Below are 15,897 nucleotides of genomic sequence, written 5' to 3'. Positions count from 1 at the left end.
CCTCACCCCCCGACCCCAGGCCCGCCCCGCGCACCCCCGCTTCGGGCAGGGCCACCGGGATCCGGTGCGCCTCCGAGCCGCGGCCGTGCGGCTCCCCCCGCCGGATCTCCCGGGGCCCGCCGGCCTCGGGCCCGCCCCCGCCCCCGCCCGGCCTGGCTGGGGTCGCGGCCGGCCGGCCCCTCGAGCCCCCGCCGCGCGCCCGTTCGGGAGCGGGGAGAACGGCCCCCTGGCGCGTGCTCGGCGGCGTCCCCGAGGTGCTGCTGGCAGCGGCCGCTGTTGACAGGGACGCGAGCCTGGGCCGCCCCGCCGCCGGGGCTCTCCTCCGCCCCAGGGAAATTCGTTTCCGGGGTCACGGTCTGCACACAGACCTGTGGCGCTCGCCAGCCGGGGAGAGCATGCACGGCAGAAAGAGTTGAAAGTGGCGATTACAACAGCGCTGGCTCGTCTGGCGGGGGTCTAGAAACCAAAACAGTCTGAGTTTTCTCGTGCCTCTAAAGAGCGGCGCTTGCACTTGGTGGGACCCTGAACGCGAGTTTCCTAGGAGGTTGCTTTGTACCGATTGAACGGAGCTCGGAGCTGGTAGTTACGTGAGTAGGAGGGAGGAAAGGGCACGATTAGCCGGGCTCACGATCCCGGCCTGCCGTTGTCCCGAAATCACGGCGGTACCTGGTTCGTTTGCTGTAGTTTGAAAATATGCTTAGTCCCTGGGTTTGAACAGTTGGCCTTTCGTTTGTTTCCTTTTGAAGTCTGTAGCCCTAAATGTTTCTTGCTATTAAGGAAACACTGCTTTTGGATAGAGAAGTGACTCCACGGGAAAGGGAGATGGATCCTTTCTCCTGCGTTACTTAGAGCCTTTTTTAGGGGGTGGTTAGGGGTGAATTGTGCCTGCTGTTGAACCTTTGTCTGCTGAGTCCTGAGGTTAAGGACCTTGCTTCAGAAACAGCCTGGGGTCCTGGGAGTTGTGTGGGCAGCGCACAGGGAAAGTGCATCCTGGGGCAGGTGCCTCTGTCAGGTGCAGAAATGCCTTCGCCCGGGGGGGTTGCCTTTTGGTGGGAAAGGGTGGTCCCCGGCTTCCCATCCATAATCTATTTTCTCCTGGGCAAGCCTGTGGGGTCACAGCGCTATCACCCATTTTACAGATGAGAAACTTGAGGAAGGGGGAGAGAAGCACCTTGCCCGCACCCGGGCAGCCAGGAAGTGGCTCTGAGGTTCGTGTCCTCCGGTAGCAGAGCACGCACCTTCAAGTACAGCCCAGTGTGGGAGCCCTGGAGAGAGGTGGTGGTGGTGCCTGGAGAGCCCGGCTCCTGTCCTGCAGGCTGGCTCTCGTGCTTCCAGGATGTGTTGTCTGCATCTCATCACTGTTGCTCTGTAGCATCTAGTAACGCTTACCTGCTCCCTAAGTGCCTCTGTTAGCTTGGGGAAGGGAGATTGGGTTTTAAGTGGGATTCTGAATGAGTGGTTCCCTGTTGTAGTTAAAATGTAACAAATTGGCTGCTTTGTCCTGGACAGCAGGAGGCCAGTGGGAGTGGAAGCATGTCTTAGAGACCGGGTCTCTGCTTGAGACTGGGCGGATGTGCACCAGTGGGTCTTTGCCCTGATGGCAGAAACTCACTTTGGTGCCCAGTCTGGCCCATCAGCACCCCTGACAAGGAGGCTTCGGGAACTCTAACGGGACCACCCCTCGTTACCTCCCACGATCTGGGACAACTCACACAGCTAGGCACTGGGACAGGGCCTTTGTAGGCGGCACTTTCCGGTCTTCGGGGCAGAAGAGGTGGCCTGTGGCAGGGTTGTGACACGTGGTCAGCAAGCAGACAGCACTCAGGATCGCCCTGCCTGCCTTTCCGGAGCCCTGGCCGGGCCTGCTCCCAGCTCCCGCAGAGCACCTTGAGTGCTGGTATCCATGGCTCTGGCCTGGGCTTCAGGAACCTGTTTTGATGCCTGGCTGAGCTCGGACTCACTGGGGACCTTGCAGCCCCCTCGTCACTTAAAGAACTGCTCACCAGGCTGCTTGTATTTGGTCACTGAACCTCTATGCTGATTACTTCAGCAGAAGCGTCCTGCCAACTTGCGCTGTCTGCTTGGGGGTGGGGGGGGGGCGGGGAGCGCTAGGAGGCAGGAGCGTTTCAGAAGCTGGAGTGTGCTGTGCCCTCAAGTCTCCTGAAGGGAAGGTCATCTCCACTGACCCTGGGGTTGGTGTTGGGTCAGGGGTTTGAGAAACGTGTGGAGATGACAGATTTTCAGGCATCAGAGTCACTGCCTGCTTCTGACCAGAGAACATGTGCCCCAGGCTCTCACCCGCCTCCTGCAAGCCCAGGTCCTCATCCTCCGGATCACACTCACCCTTGTTGCGCTCCCTGGGCCCCACCTCTGCCTAAACAAATATTCCAGACAGGTGTGCTGTCCTGTGAGGGAGATTCTGGGCAGGTGTGTGCCTCGGCGGTCTCAAACACCCCATGGCATCGTGTTGCTGGCGGTCAGGTCTGTGCAGGGATGGGGACGAAGGGGGCAGACCAGAAGGCTGGGATCGTGTGGTGGTGAATTGGAATTCTGCTTTGGTCCCAGCATGGTGTAGTCTAGTTTGGAAATAATTTTGAGGTCAAGCAAAGTTGGAGCTTATTACAGAGTGTGTTGTGGGGTCAGATCTGTCACTTCTTTCTGATGGCCATGCTTCCTGAGTAGAGGGCTTTGACTTTTGACTTTTTCTTAGGATAACCTCAGTACACGTGTTTTTTAAAATGGGACCCCACCTGGCTGGTCCAGCGCTTTGTCCTAACTCAGCCAGCTTCCTGAGACCTGGGCTCTTGCATGACACCAGGAGCTGCAGTGGCTCTTTGGGATTCCCTGATCCCTCCTCCCACTTGGCTGACTTGTTCGGAAAATAATTGTCCAAGAGCCTCCCAAACCCTGAGCACTGGGTCCCACCCAGAGTTCCTCACTTAACGGCCATGGGGGCCCTGGGGGACGTGCATTTATGACACGCCCCCAGGGCCACACTTGGAGAGTCCAGGCCCAGTCTCTGCTGAGCTGTTGGCCTCACCCCTGCTGCACGACCATGTGGGCTCTGGGCAGGGTCTGTGTTGCTCGGGGACCGGTTTATGCGGGGGGGGGGGTGCTGGGGCAAAGAGTGTGGTTTGGATTGGATTGCTGAGGGGCAGTTGAGGGGCAGCCTGAGTCGGGTTGGAGGTTGTTGCATAGGAGGAGTTAACAGGAGGGGGCGGGGGGTGGGCATGAGCTGGGTTTGAGTTGAGGCTCCACACTTAGCCAGCATGATACCCTCTGGGTCTCCCTTCTGGTTGTTCCCAGGTCTGTTGAGCCTGGCTGGGGACGGGGTTAGGTGAGCCTGAGCCAGGAAATATGGCTGGGAGGTGGTTCTTCTGAACCCGGCTGAGAACCCTTGTGGTTGTGGAGAACCCCTGTTGTACCCAGGAATGTGGGGTGTTGGACCTCTTCCCCCACAAGAGCAGCGAGGAGACTTGTTGCCAGCTCTCCATGGAAGCCTGAAGGGTTGGGGCAGGCTGCTGGTCATCCCCTTCCAGGAGACACGCGCCTTGTCTTGTTCAAGCCTTGTTTTATGGTAAATGCTGGATTCTGGGTATCTTCAACGTTTCTGTGGATTTTGAAGACCAACAAACAGACTTAGGGTCAAATTCTGAGGGCAGCTGGGGGCACTGGCCTGTTGAGCTCCGCTGGGTAAGCGGCAGCCTGGAGAGTCTGCTCCACCTGCAGGCAGCGTAAGGCTGTGCACAGTGGGCTCCAGGCCGCTGCTGTGAACGGCTGAAGGCTCCAGGCCTTGGGGGCTGTGGTCTGGAGGTGCTGGGAGGATCAGCAGGGCTTTGAGCAGCCCTCTCCCCCAACACGCTCCCAGGACAGGTGGACACAGCGGGCGGGCTGCTGTCTCTCCGGGCTTGCCGGTGCTGCCTGCTGCAGCCCCCCCTTCTGCTGACTCTCCCAGAGTAAATGGAGACAGGCCTTGATCCATTTATTGTGATGGAGTGCTGGGGGATCGGGGTTGGGGAGGGGGCTGTGGGGTGCGAACGTAGAGGGGACAGACGACAGCGCTCGGGGCCCTAGTGAGAGGTAGGTCTCTTGGGTGCTGCGGGCTAGGCGTGGTCCAGGGACTTGTCCACAATGACCTGCTGTCCACCCTGGAGCACCTTTCTACTCATTTGCTTTCAAGAATAAGGGTTATTCTCCTGGCCAGACCTGAATCTAAATTCTAAGCTGGGGCCTGATGGCGCCCCACCCCCCTCTGTGCACGGGCAAAGGGGAGCAGCCTGTCACAGCCGTGACCTGCTCCCTCCCCGTCCTCAGGACAGCCCCACCTTGTCCTTGCCTTTCCTAGAGGCTGACAGTGGGATTGGCATCCCTGTCACTCTAGCCCAGCGCCATGGGACCGAAGAGGGCAGGACGGGGGTGCAGGCATCTGCCAGGAGTGCTTGGTGAGCCCTGCCTGCGCAGCACCTGACAGCTGTATGGCCCCAGGCCGGAGCCTTCATCTCCCTGCATCTCGGGATCACTGTGACTTAGAGGCCACAGGCTGTGCCATGGGGCCCTGGGGGCAGGGGGAGGCTGGGGTCACCGCTGTGGGGTGCTGGTGCCCGCGCGGCCTCCAGGCTGGGCGGCTCGCTGAGAGCAGGTCTGTGTGGAGTGAGGTGTGAGAGCAAAGGGGCAGGAGGAGCCTGAGTTTTGCCTCTGCTAACTGCGCGCTCTGCCTGGTCTCTTCCAGGGACTTTGAACATGTCGGGGATTGCCCTCAGCAGACTCGCCCAGGAGAGGAAAGCCTGGAGAAAGGACCACCCGTTTGTAAGGAAAGCTTTATTTCTGCACGCAGCAGAGTGGATCCGTTTCCCCCGGTGGAAACCATGAAGTCCCCGTCCAGCCTGGGCCTGTCACATTTTCTGGGCAGAGGGTCCATGGGGGTCACAGGATGGTTCTGCGAGTGGGTGAGACGAGATGTGCCGCGCTGATGTGCTTGTGTTTTCTCTCAGGGCTTTGTGGCTGTCCCGACAAAGAATCCCGACGGCACGATGAACCTCATGAACTGGGAGTGTGCCATTCCAGGGAAGAAAGGGGTAAGGCTCTGCTGGCCTGCCCATCCCCTGTGTCGGCCCCACGGGCCCTGGTCCCATCCCCCTGGCAGGGGGCTGTGAGATGGGGGGGAACAAGGGTAGGGTGACTTGTGACTCCCCCCCACCCCCCACCCCGGGGCAGTTTTAATTCAGAACGGGGAGCTGGGCTGCAGAACGGGGTGGATACAGCACCCCCACCAAGCCTGGGGGCCAGACCCAGCCACATCTCTGGGGCAGGAGGAGCCTTGAGGGCCTTTGTGTTTGTCCTTCAGGACGTGCGGCGGCCGAAGCAGCCCCGACCTTGTGACGCTGGTCCCGGCAGTCTTTGAGCCCGGGGCGGCTGCTGACCCTCAGATGCCGACACCCCACATTGGGCCACCTGGGAAAGCCGTGTGTGGCCTGAGCTTGCCGGGGCCAGTTAAGACCAGCGTGTTTGAAGCATTTGGGAGTGAGGGTCTTCCTGGGCGATCCCAAAGGAAAGAGGAGGTCCCCGAGGTGTCCCCATTGTTCCCAAGGCCTCGTCACCTCTGTTTTCTTCCCCTGTGGTTCATGGTGACTGTCACGGGAGCTCAGCCTTGGTGTTCCCCAATAGCCTCCTCTCCTTCTGTTAAGCCGGTGGGATTAGGACATGGCTTTGTCTGCAAGGTGATGTGGTTTGGGTTCATCTATTGCGCGCCCAGCCTGTGCCTCTGCCTTTGCTAAGACCATTCTCCGTCCCGAGGCTGAGGTAGGCGTGGCCATGTCCCTCCCAGAGGAGGCTGGGGAGAGCTGTTGGATCATGGAGCTGGAGGGAGGGGCCTCGCTGCAGCTGCTTAGATGAAGATTCTGACCCCCCCCCCCCCGTCCTGGGGCCTTACGGGGGCAGCCCGCCAGGCCCCTGCCTGTCTTCCCAGAAGTCCAGCTCCAGCCCTTCTCCTCTCTGGGGAGGGCTCTTTCTAGGCCCCCTTGGGGCCCATGGAGGCACCGACAGTCCTGTCATGGGGGCACCTGGTCTTTGGGCCAGTTTAGGAGTCCACCTCCTGTTGGGACGGTGCTTGGGGACGCGCCGCGGAAGCTACAGCCCTCCTAACTGCAGCTTCGCTTCCCAACAGACTCCCTGGGAAGGAGGCTTGTTTAAGCTACGGATGCTTTTCAAAGACGATTATCCATCCTCACCCCCAAAATGTAAGTAGAGTGAAGTCCTCCGGAGTCCGTCTGCTCCAGCATATTCCAGCGGAGATCTGCAGTCCCGTGTTCCCTGGGGGGCAACTCCAGGGGCTCCCATCCCTGAGCCTAGCTGTGGGTCTGAGCCCATTTGAGCCCCTGGGCTGGAAGGTGCACATGATGGGCTCAGTCGCAGATCCTGGCTGTAATCCCCTGGGAGGCACCGGGGCCCTTTGTGCCTCTCGGGGACAAGGTGCCATACCTGCGGCCCCGGCAGGGATGGGCACGCAAAGGACCATGGTCCAGAGCCTCCCCGCTCCGACAGCTTTGTTTCCCTCACCTGGTGTCGCTCCGCCTGCTGGTTACAGCTTCATGTGTAGCTTGTGGCCGTGTGTGCAGCCCGGACAGACAGCGCACCAAAGCCTCCAGAGGGGGCTGCAGGAGGGAAGGCGGAGGCGGTGTGTAACACGGTGCTGGTTAGAGCACCAGAGTGCAGTGTCGGAAAACTCAGGCGGAAAGAGGCACCTCCTGTTCCGAAGCTGGAGAGCCACCGACCCTGTCCGCAGTTGGTTGGTTGAGTGAGTGAGCACCTGCCTCCATGTGTGCACAGGCGTCCGGCACAGCCCGTGGCAAGGCCAGGCCGTGTGTAAATGTTTACGTTGCAGTTACTAATTCAGAAGCTAGGAGTACGTTTTCCATTATAAGGGCATCTACCAGAAGATTTTTAAAAATTAATGATTAGCAGGGTAACCGCTGGGATGGAGACTTTATTTGGGGTGGTTCTCTGGTGTTCGAGTAGTTTTTGCCACGTGCAGGAGTTACTTTAATCGCTTTAATTAAAAAAGGAGACAAGTTATAGTTGCTCTTTTCACTTCTCTTCAACATGATGCTGGAATTCTAAGCAAATGCAACAAGGAAGAAAAAATTCCCACAGAAGAGAGGAAAGGGAGGCGGGCTGCAGACGTTCTTCATGGCGTCCGTTTATGAAGGTTGTGGGATAAAAGATTAACGTGCAAAAACCTATTTTCCTAAAATTGCTGCAAATGAAAGTGTTTAAACCAGACTGTTTACAGTAGCATCAAATACTGTGGAATAAATCCAACGAAAGAGGTTCAAGACTTCTAGACTAGAGACTCCGGAGCACGGCTGAGAGAAGCCAAGGACAGCCTCTGAGACAGGCGACCTGGGTCCCCTGGATGGGCCGGAAGACCCAGTGTTGTAAAGATGTCCGTTCTCTCCAAGCCCATCTGCGGCATCCGTGTGATACGTCAGAATCCAAGCACATTTTTGTGGAAGTGGCCATGGGGACCCTGACATGCAGGAGTGCAGAGGGCCAAGAACGGCCATGGACCTTGGAGTGCCGGGTATGGTTGTGAGGACCCGGGCAGAGGCTCATCAGTCGAGGGCACCCGGCCCCGTTAACAGGATGGGCAAGATGTGAGCTAGACGGACCGGCCGCAGGGACCCAGTGATTGAGACACAGGCCTGCAGGAGCAGAGTCCAGACAGGCCGTGTGTAGGGTGGTTCAGTTCTTGACAAAAGGAACAAGAGATGTGGGGAGAGGGTGGTCCAGTGAACAGACTCAGTCCACAGGGTATCCCAGCAGAAGAAAGGAATCCCCCTTCCACCCCAGTCTTCCAGATGGATGTCAATGCTCAACACAAAGGTGGAGCAGTAGAGCTCTTAGAGGAAGATTGGGGGGGGGTGGCATTTTCATCACTTGGGGTGGTTTAACCAGTGAAGCACAGACAGGGTGCCCCCATGCCCCCGGAGGCAGATGGACAGTAGATGGGGTTGCATGACGCTCAGGACCAGGTCTTCACCAGAAGGCACAGGTGGGAGTGAGTAGGAGAGAAGGTTCTGTGTGTTCATCAGCACTTACCCTGAATACGTGAAGGGTGTCTACGAATCGGTAAGGAAAAGGCAGACAACCATCAGATCAGCAGGCCCTTCCCAAGAGAGGCTCTCCTCCCGGCCAGCCAGCAGAGGAGAAGGTGCCCAACTTCATCACCGGACACACAGCCAGGGTCACCGGACACACAGCCAGGGTGGGAGAGGGCAGAGCCGCGGAAGCCCCCAGGCCTCTCTGAAGAGTGTGAATTTTGACTATTTGCCTGGGGAAGCCATCTGCCATGTCTACAGAAGCTGAACTTGGGCCTGCCCAGGCCCCAGCTGCTCTACTCAAGTGAATATTCAGCGGAAATGCACGCATGCTCACCAGAAGCCAGAGGCAGCCCAAGTGTCCCTGAACAAACCCGTGGGTGAGCAACGGGGATGGTCCACAGCCGCCAGAGGGCAGGACCCACAGGTGCTCACAACACGGCGAAGCCCCCCGATGTGATGATGAGCGGTCAGAGCCGGATTCCTCGTGGAAGTCAGCAGCGGGCCCTGTGACGGTCAGGGAGGGGACTTCTCTGGACAGAGGAAACCAGCGGTGACCAGAGTCGGGGTCAAGGCTTCAGGGAAGCTGCTGCCCCTCACTGGTGCACTGTCCTAGATGAGAAAAAAGATCGGCCTATCGGATTAAGTGAAAATTAAGGACTTGTGCTCATGAGGAAGTACGATCAGAAGAGCAAAAAGGCATACATGAAGTGGGAGAAGTTTCCCTCAAGACGTTCACCTGATGGGGCTTGTAGCCTGAATGTACCCGGCGCTCTGGCAAGTCAGGAGATAGCCCAGTTGAAAAACGGACAAGGGGGCACCTAGGCGGCTCAGTCGGTGAAGCATCTGCCTTTGGCTCAGTCCATAATCCCGGGGTCCTGGAATCGAGCCCCGCATCGGGCTCCCTGCTCAGTGGGGAGTCTGCTTCTCCCTCTCCCTCTGCTGCTCCCTCTGCTTGTGCTCTCTCTCTCTCTCAAATAAATAAATAAAATATTTAAAAAAAAAAATGAACAAGAGACTTGGCAGGAATTTCAAGAAGCAGACCGTGCGTCGCAGTGAATGAAGGTGCCGCCCCTGGAGTTACCAGGGCAGCTCAAGTCTGCAGCAGGACGGCTGAGCTCCGTGACCGATCCTGCTGGGCACGCGGAAACTGGAAACGGGCAATGCCTCCACCTCAGGACTGACACACGTGCACCAGAAGGACCTCTGGGGAACGTTCATGGCTTTGTCAGTGGAGGCCGGGTGGATGGGTGCATGGCGCGGTCGCTCGGGGAGCACCATGTGCCGCGGGGCGCGTGTCTGAGAAGCCCTCACCCGGGTGCTGCTCAGGTGCTGGGGGGAAGGGGGGGAAGAGCGGCTCGGGGTTTTTCTAGCTGTGTGTGTTTTGGAATTCGTCAAGCTGCTCTTAGACTCCTTGTACTTTTTACGATTCAATGATGTCTTACAATAAAGAGAAAGGGGGAAGATGCCCAGAAAACCCCTCAAACATTAGCTGTGGGGAACAGCCCCAGGGTGGGCTCGAGGCAATTTCTTGCTCTTTTATGTTTTACAATTTCCTACACGTGTTCGTTTTTTAAAAAGAAAATTAACTTTTGTGTTTTAAAAGAATGTGGAGGGGGACAGTGTGGGGTCCTACAGGCCTCTCTTTTTGAAGCAAAATGATCTGTCTGAAAATAGCCACTTGTTTGGAAGGGCCTCAGAGTTCCTGCCCTCAGCTGCGCCCCCAGGACTGTCCTCACGGACTGCATCCCCTCCCCACCTTCCCGAGTCTGGGCTGGCTTGGGGGTGACCGGGGGCGGGGACTTGGGCAAGCACATGGCTTCGCCCCTGAGTCTGGGAACAGTGTATGCTCCCCACCCTGCCCCCCACTGCGACCTCGAGGCCACGGTTCTTAGCGGCATGCCTGCTGGCCAGCAAGACACCCAGTACAGGGGAGGGCCCGGTGCGGGGAGGGGACAGCAGGCTGCCACAGAATCGCATTTTCTTCCTCCCTGTGCTCCAGGTAAATTTGAGCCACCACTGTTTCACCCGAACGTGTACCCTTCGGGAACAGTGTGCCTGTCCATCCTCGAGGAGGACAAGGACTGGAGGCCAGCCATCACGATTAAGCAGGTATGGGGTGTGGGGAGCTGGCCTCAGCCTTCCTGTGGGGCCAGAGGACGGTGGTCTGGCTCCAAAGCTGGGGCCGAAGTCCTAGGAAAGCTTGCCTTTCTAACCACTGAGCTCCGTGTTCTTTTGTCTCTTACACAGATCTTGTTAGGAATACAGGAACTTCTAAATGAACCAAATATCCAGGACCCAGCTCAAGCAGAGGCCTACACGATTTACTGGTTAGTACTGGTCTGGCCCCACTCGCTGTGGCCGCACATTGGCTTGCACGCGCTTGCCTGGAAATCCGGTCCAGGCTGCCACTCCTGGCGGTCTGCTTGGATGGCCCTGAGACTCGAGCCGTGAGTGGGAGACCAAGTGAGGTGGTCAGGGAAGCATCTGACGCCAGCAAGCAAGCAGGCAGGCCCTGTGGGCAGCAGCAGCTCCGTGTGCGAAGAGCCTGTGGTGGGCAAGAACGGCTGACCAGGGCTAGTATGACCACAGCGCTGTGGTAAGGGGGCGGTCAGGAGGTGGAGGTCAGGTGACACGGGCTCCCATTGGCTATTTTGCCTGATAAGCTGTGGCCAGGCAAACCAGGTACCTCGGTGAACCCCAGTCCAGCTCAGAGGGCAAGGCCCCCAGGTGTGGGTGCCGAAGGAGGCATGTCCCATAGCATGGCTCCCCGGGGGCCCCACACCTCCCACCGTGGTCCTCCTGCTGACCCTTCCAGGCCTGGGTGTAGGCTATAGGGGAGCGGCATGCCTGGCTTGTTCTTGGTCACCCAGTTGCCATGATGTGCCCACCAGATGCCAGGTGTTCACTCCTCGCCCCAGCCCTTCCTGCGTGGCACTGTGGTGCCCGCCTGTGCTGAGGGAGGGAGGCCTGGGGTGGCTCATGGGGAGCGACAAGTTTAAACCCGTGGGTCTGGCCTGGTCAGCAGCAGGGAGAGCCCTTGCCCCTGAGCAGAGGCCTCACGGTTGTGGGTCCTGGGTCCCCTGGCTGTGCCAGCCGGTCTCCTGGGCTGGTCTGGGTGGGGGGCCTTATGCCAGGTTGGGGGCTCTGACCCCCCACTGCTCCACATTCGGAAACCTGGGACCGGCGGGGCTAGCATACAAGGGAGAGGCCAGGCGGGGACGTGTTCCTTCCGGGGGATGTTTCTGGAATAAAGAGCCGTGCCAAGGGTGAAAGCCGAGGTCGGGACTGTCCTGTGGCTGCTCTGGGCAGTGGCAGATGACATGTCCGGGGACCAGCTGAGAGAAGTGCCAGGTTGCAGGAGATGCATTTCTCCCCCCCCCAAAATGGCTTCAGGGCCCTAGGCCCAGCCCAGTATTGGCCAGGGGCAGCAGGACGCTCCAGCCAGGGCGGGCCCGCGTCCGCAGTGGGGCTCAGTGGGAGGCCACGTGTCCCATTGGCGGCTGTGCACCAGCGACTTCGGAGATCTGTCCCCCTGCCCTTCTCCCCGACCTGGGTGCTGTGTGATGTCACCATGACCTCTGTCCACAGTGGCGCCATGGCCCAAGCCTCATGGTATACAAGGTCTCTCAGGACACACCACGTTCTCGTGACCAGGTGGCCTGCAAAGCTGAGGTCCCCGTGGCCTTCAGAGGGCTTGCTGGCCCTGGCGTGTGCCTCGTCACGGGTGATGTGTGCGGGGGCTGGCGGTGGCCACACCGTGAGCAGCCCTTTCCGTGCCTGCGCTGCCAGCACCGGGGCAGCAGGACCGGGGGCTCGCTGTGGTGCATCGGCCGGCGCGGCGGGGTGTGCGGCCACCTCCCCGGGGCTGCTGGCGTCTTCCCCGGCTCCGGGCGCCTCGCCACCAGTCCTGTCACGCCCTCGCTCCCCTCTGAGAGCACACCGGAGCGCGTCAGCGTGGTGTTGGGGCTGCCGCAGGCCGCAGCGCTTCCCCTGCTGGACAGCACGGCTGACGTGGCTGCCGCTGCCCTGGGGCCTCGGGGCCAGGCCGGGCCTCAGACAGGTGTCCTGTGGCTGCGACTCAGCTCTCGGTGGCCCGGGCACGTGGCTGCCTCCGTGGTGCACACACTGGAGCCTGTTGCCAGCTGAGGGACGTCCTCTCGGGGGCCCTTTGTCCCTCCACCTTGGGAGCCCCTGCACACCCCGGGGCCTGGGCCGCAGGTGACCCAGAGCAGCGCCCTGAGAGGTGTGTATGGAAAGAGCGCAGCTTGGCGGGACCCCTAGCTTCCTTACGGGGAGCAGTCCACACCCCCAGGCGGGTGTCCCCACATGCACACACTGGTCCTGGGCTCCATGGAGGCCCTGTTGACCCCCTGGGGCCCCCCGGGGAAACCAGCATGAGTCCCGTCCGTCTGTAGCAGAGACTAGGGCCCAGCAGCCTGGATTTTCTTTCCAGAACGATGGTAGCTGCTTCCAGCTTAGGGACCCGTAAGTGTCCGGCTGCCCCCCAGGCCTTCCTGATCAGAGGCCGCCCTCTGAGTCCGCTTTGCGTCCGGTGACGCCCTGGGCCCTCGAGGGGGCTGCACCTGCTGACCTGTCTCTCTCTTGACCTCCTCCTCAGCCAAAACAGAGTGGAGTACGAGAAGAGGGTTCGAGCACAGGCCAAGAAGTTCGCACCTTCATAAGTGGCGACCGCGCGGCAGCGTAAGAAGGAAGGGATTGGTTTGGCAAGAACTTGTTTACAACATTTTTGCAAATCTAACGTTGCTCTGTACAGTTACTAGTCACCTGGGAGGGTGGGCGGGCGCCATTTTCCATTTCCGCCACTGGCACGCAGTCCTCAACTCGCTGAGCTGCCCGGTTTTTCATACAGGGTCTCTTCCTTCAGTCTTTTGTATTTTTGATTGTTATGTAAAACTTGCTTTTATTTTAATATTGATGTCAGTATTTCAACTGCTGTAAAATTATAAACTTTTATACTTCGATGAGCCCCGAGGAGCTAGTTTCCTTTGCTCGCGGATGCAGGCATGCTTCCCACCGTGTAGCAGTACACATAGCCTCCCGCCGGCCCCCCTCCCGCCTCGCTCCCCGCAGAACCCGGGTTGTGTTGCTTATGAGCCTCAGATCCAAAGGCAGCCGGCGTCTCGTTTCCGCATCACTTCCTTTGTGTTTATATGGCGTTTTGTCTGTGTTGCTGTTTAGAGTAAATAAACTGTTTATATAAAGGTTTTTGTTGCATTATCGTCATTAAGAGCGTGAGGAGGGCCTCGCAGTGCCCGGCCCCCCCACGCGGCTGCAGGCCGGAGAAGCATGGCTCGCTGCTGTGCTCGGCCGCGCCTGGACCCGCGTGCGCTCGGCCTGGGCCTCTGTAAATAGTGCTGTGTGCAAGGACGGCATGTGTCCAGGGCCTGGCCCCCCGCCCCAGGTCTTCGGGCTGCGCACAGAGCAGATGTGGTCAGGTTGGAACCGGCGTCAGGAGCCATCTAAAACTGGCGCGGGCCAGACCCAGCCCCAGGGAAGACTGTGCGCTGGCAGCACCCCCTCATCCTGGCACCTGCTGGAGCCCGCCTCGGGGGGCCTGCGGCCTCCGGCTGCCCGCCCAGCCCCGCCGGCTGCCCCGGGAGCTTCCTGCGCCTGCTGCGCCGGCCCCCACCCCGGGTGCGGGCCGCCTGGCGTCAGGACAGATGCCCTGGAGTCCGGTCTGAGGCCACCGTGCACAGGCGCTTCTTTTTTCCTGAAGGACTCTGAGCCCGGTCCGCCTGCGGGGCTGTTCCCTGAAACCTGAGCCCACGGCACAGCTTCCCGAAGTCGGCTGCCTGCTCAGTTGGGAAACGGGTCTGGGTCCCGGCTCAGCCGCGAGGTGCCCTAGACAGAGACGGAGGAGCGGCAGGGGCCGGGCCCAGTGAGCACAGTGCCCTGTACCAGCTGACCTCGCCTTCCCACCCTGGGGACCCTCGCTTTCCCAAGCGGGTCACCTGTGGCTCCAGCACACCGACCGAGCCAGGGCGGGAGGGCTAGTCGCCAGGACCCTCAGTCAGGAAGGGCATCTCGACGCGGCCCAGCAGCAGGACGGCAGCGGAAGGTGGAGGTGGCTTCCTACGGCCCCTCAGCCACAGTACGTGCGTGGCTCCGGGTCCCAGTGCCTTGCTCACTCGCTTAGCTGGACGTTTAGCGGAGCTAAACGCTTGATGTTGGTGATTTATTTCTAATGCAGAGGGCCTTCCGGAGGCTCAGCTGGGTTGTGTGTTTGTAGCCTCTCCCAGAATGTCTTATTTTGTAATGACTGAGCTACACTTAGTAATAGCTGCACATGTATATGGTTAATATATATGGAAATTCAATATATTTTCTAGTTGGAGCATTCTAAAGTAATCGATGTTTCTAGCAAATTGTCATGATTTCAACTAATGAAATGTCCTTTTGTGCCACAGTCCTTGGCTTAACAAAGATGTGACTCTTGTGACAGGAGAAGTATGGAATGTGTCCATCCTGTTTCTGATGTGAGGGAAGAGCGTGTGTTCCCAGCATGAGGCGCCTAATAATTAGTAAGGAATTGTGGGCAATACATTAACCACTGTATCTAAGAATCCTCTGATTAAAAACATTTCCACAAACTGCTGCCTGCAGGCTGTGTCCTTTTCCTGCCCCCGCCCCCCCCCCCCCCCCCCCCCCCCCCCCCCGCCCCCCCCCCGCCCCCCCCCCGGCCCCCCCCCCCCCGCCCCACGGCCACCCCTGCTACCTCTTCCCCCTGGCCTCTGGCGCCAGACCCTCAGGGGCCCGCGGGGGGCAGGGGCTGGTGACCCTGGAGCCAGGGTGGGACACCCCCTGTGATCCCCTCTGAGACCAGGCACACATCCTGTGCTGGCCTTGGCCCTGTGGCCAAGTCCCCCCTGCATGTCCCAGCCTCCCGGAGCAGGGCGTCCCTCCTGGGACCCCGAGCTGTCCTTCATGCCTGGGGTGGGCCTTTTCAGGGGGTGCCCAGCTGCATGTGAGTCCTCAGACCCCAACAGTGTGTCCAGGACTGGCTGGGGCTCGGGCCTGGCCTTGGGGCTCCTCGGAGAACCTGCCCACGGGCGGACGGACTGTGGGTCCCCGAGAGTCCCCCTGGCCTCACTGGACAGTCCCGCCCAGGCCAGAGCCGCACCCTCACACCTGTCCACCGTGCAAAGCCGCCTCCTTCCCTGACTGGGCCGCCCAAAACCCTCGGCACGTATCAGGCTCTGCGGATGGGCAGCCTCCATTTTGAGGTTGCCATGACGACACGTTGCCAGGTTGGAGGGCCAGCGCTGAACACTGACTTGGGCCAGCTCGAACCGGTCTGAGCCTGCTTCAGCAGGGAGGGGCCTGAGAAATGGCTGGTCCAGGATCCAACCCCAGCAGACCCTCGTGCTGAGACTGGGGGGTATCCTGTTGCCAGGGCCCACGAGGCTCATCTGGAGTCCTCCAGACACTGGGACCCCATCTGCGGAGGCCCTGGCCCTGACCGAGGGGGCTGGCTTAGGACCATGGGGCGGGATGGGGCTGGAGCACCAGTCCCATCCACCCTGCTGTCCCCAGACCCTAGGAGTTCTGCACCTGTCAGGAAGTTGCAGGCCCAGGGCCTGTGTTCTCCCTCCCTGACCTCTTTCCTTCCAGGGGACCTACCCACCACCCTCTTGAAGAGAGGGGCCCTTGGTGCCCATGCTGCCCCTCCCACTCCCAGAGCCACAGAACCTGCCCCCCCCCCGTTGTGCAGAGAATGATGCTGGGTACTCAGCTCCCCCAGCTCAGCCTCCTGATGGGGGGGTACGACCTTTGTTGC

General features: G+C 59.8%; 2 protein-coding genes across 2 annotated transcripts; both read left to right on the top strand.

Moving 5' to 3' along the window:
• Positions 1-3,216: 3,216 nt before the first annotated feature.
• On the top strand, positions 3,217-14,703 carry UBE2I (ubiquitin conjugating enzyme E2 I). Its single transcript, XM_032425877.1, has 7 exons — positions 3,217-3,577; positions 4,730-4,806; positions 4,992-5,075; positions 6,164-6,236; positions 10,099-10,208; positions 10,347-10,426; positions 12,718-14,703. The coding sequence occupies exons 2-7, from the start codon at positions 4,741-4,743 to the stop codon at positions 12,779-12,781; spliced, it is 477 nt and encodes a 158-aa protein (XP_032281768.1). The 5' UTR covers positions 3,217-3,577; positions 4,730-4,740; the 3' UTR covers positions 12,782-14,703.
• Positions 10,437-12,711, top strand: LOC116645561. The gene has a single exon (XM_032425876.1). The coding sequence runs from the start codon at positions 11,709-11,711 to the stop codon at positions 12,243-12,245; it is 537 nt and encodes a 178-aa protein (XP_032281767.1). The 5' UTR covers positions 10,437-11,708; the 3' UTR covers positions 12,246-12,711.
• Positions 14,704-15,897: the final 1,194 nt, after the last annotated feature.

This window comes from Phoca vitulina, unplaced genomic scaffold (assembly GCF_004348235.1).
Source record: "Phoca vitulina isolate PV1807 unplaced genomic scaffold, GSC_HSeal_1.0 scaffold33, whole genome shotgun sequence".
NCBI classification, from domain to species: Eukaryota; Metazoa; Chordata; class Mammalia; order Carnivora; family Phocidae; genus Phoca; species Phoca vitulina.
Note: the sequence above shows the minus strand (reverse complement) of the source record. Positions and strands in the feature narration are given on the sequence as shown.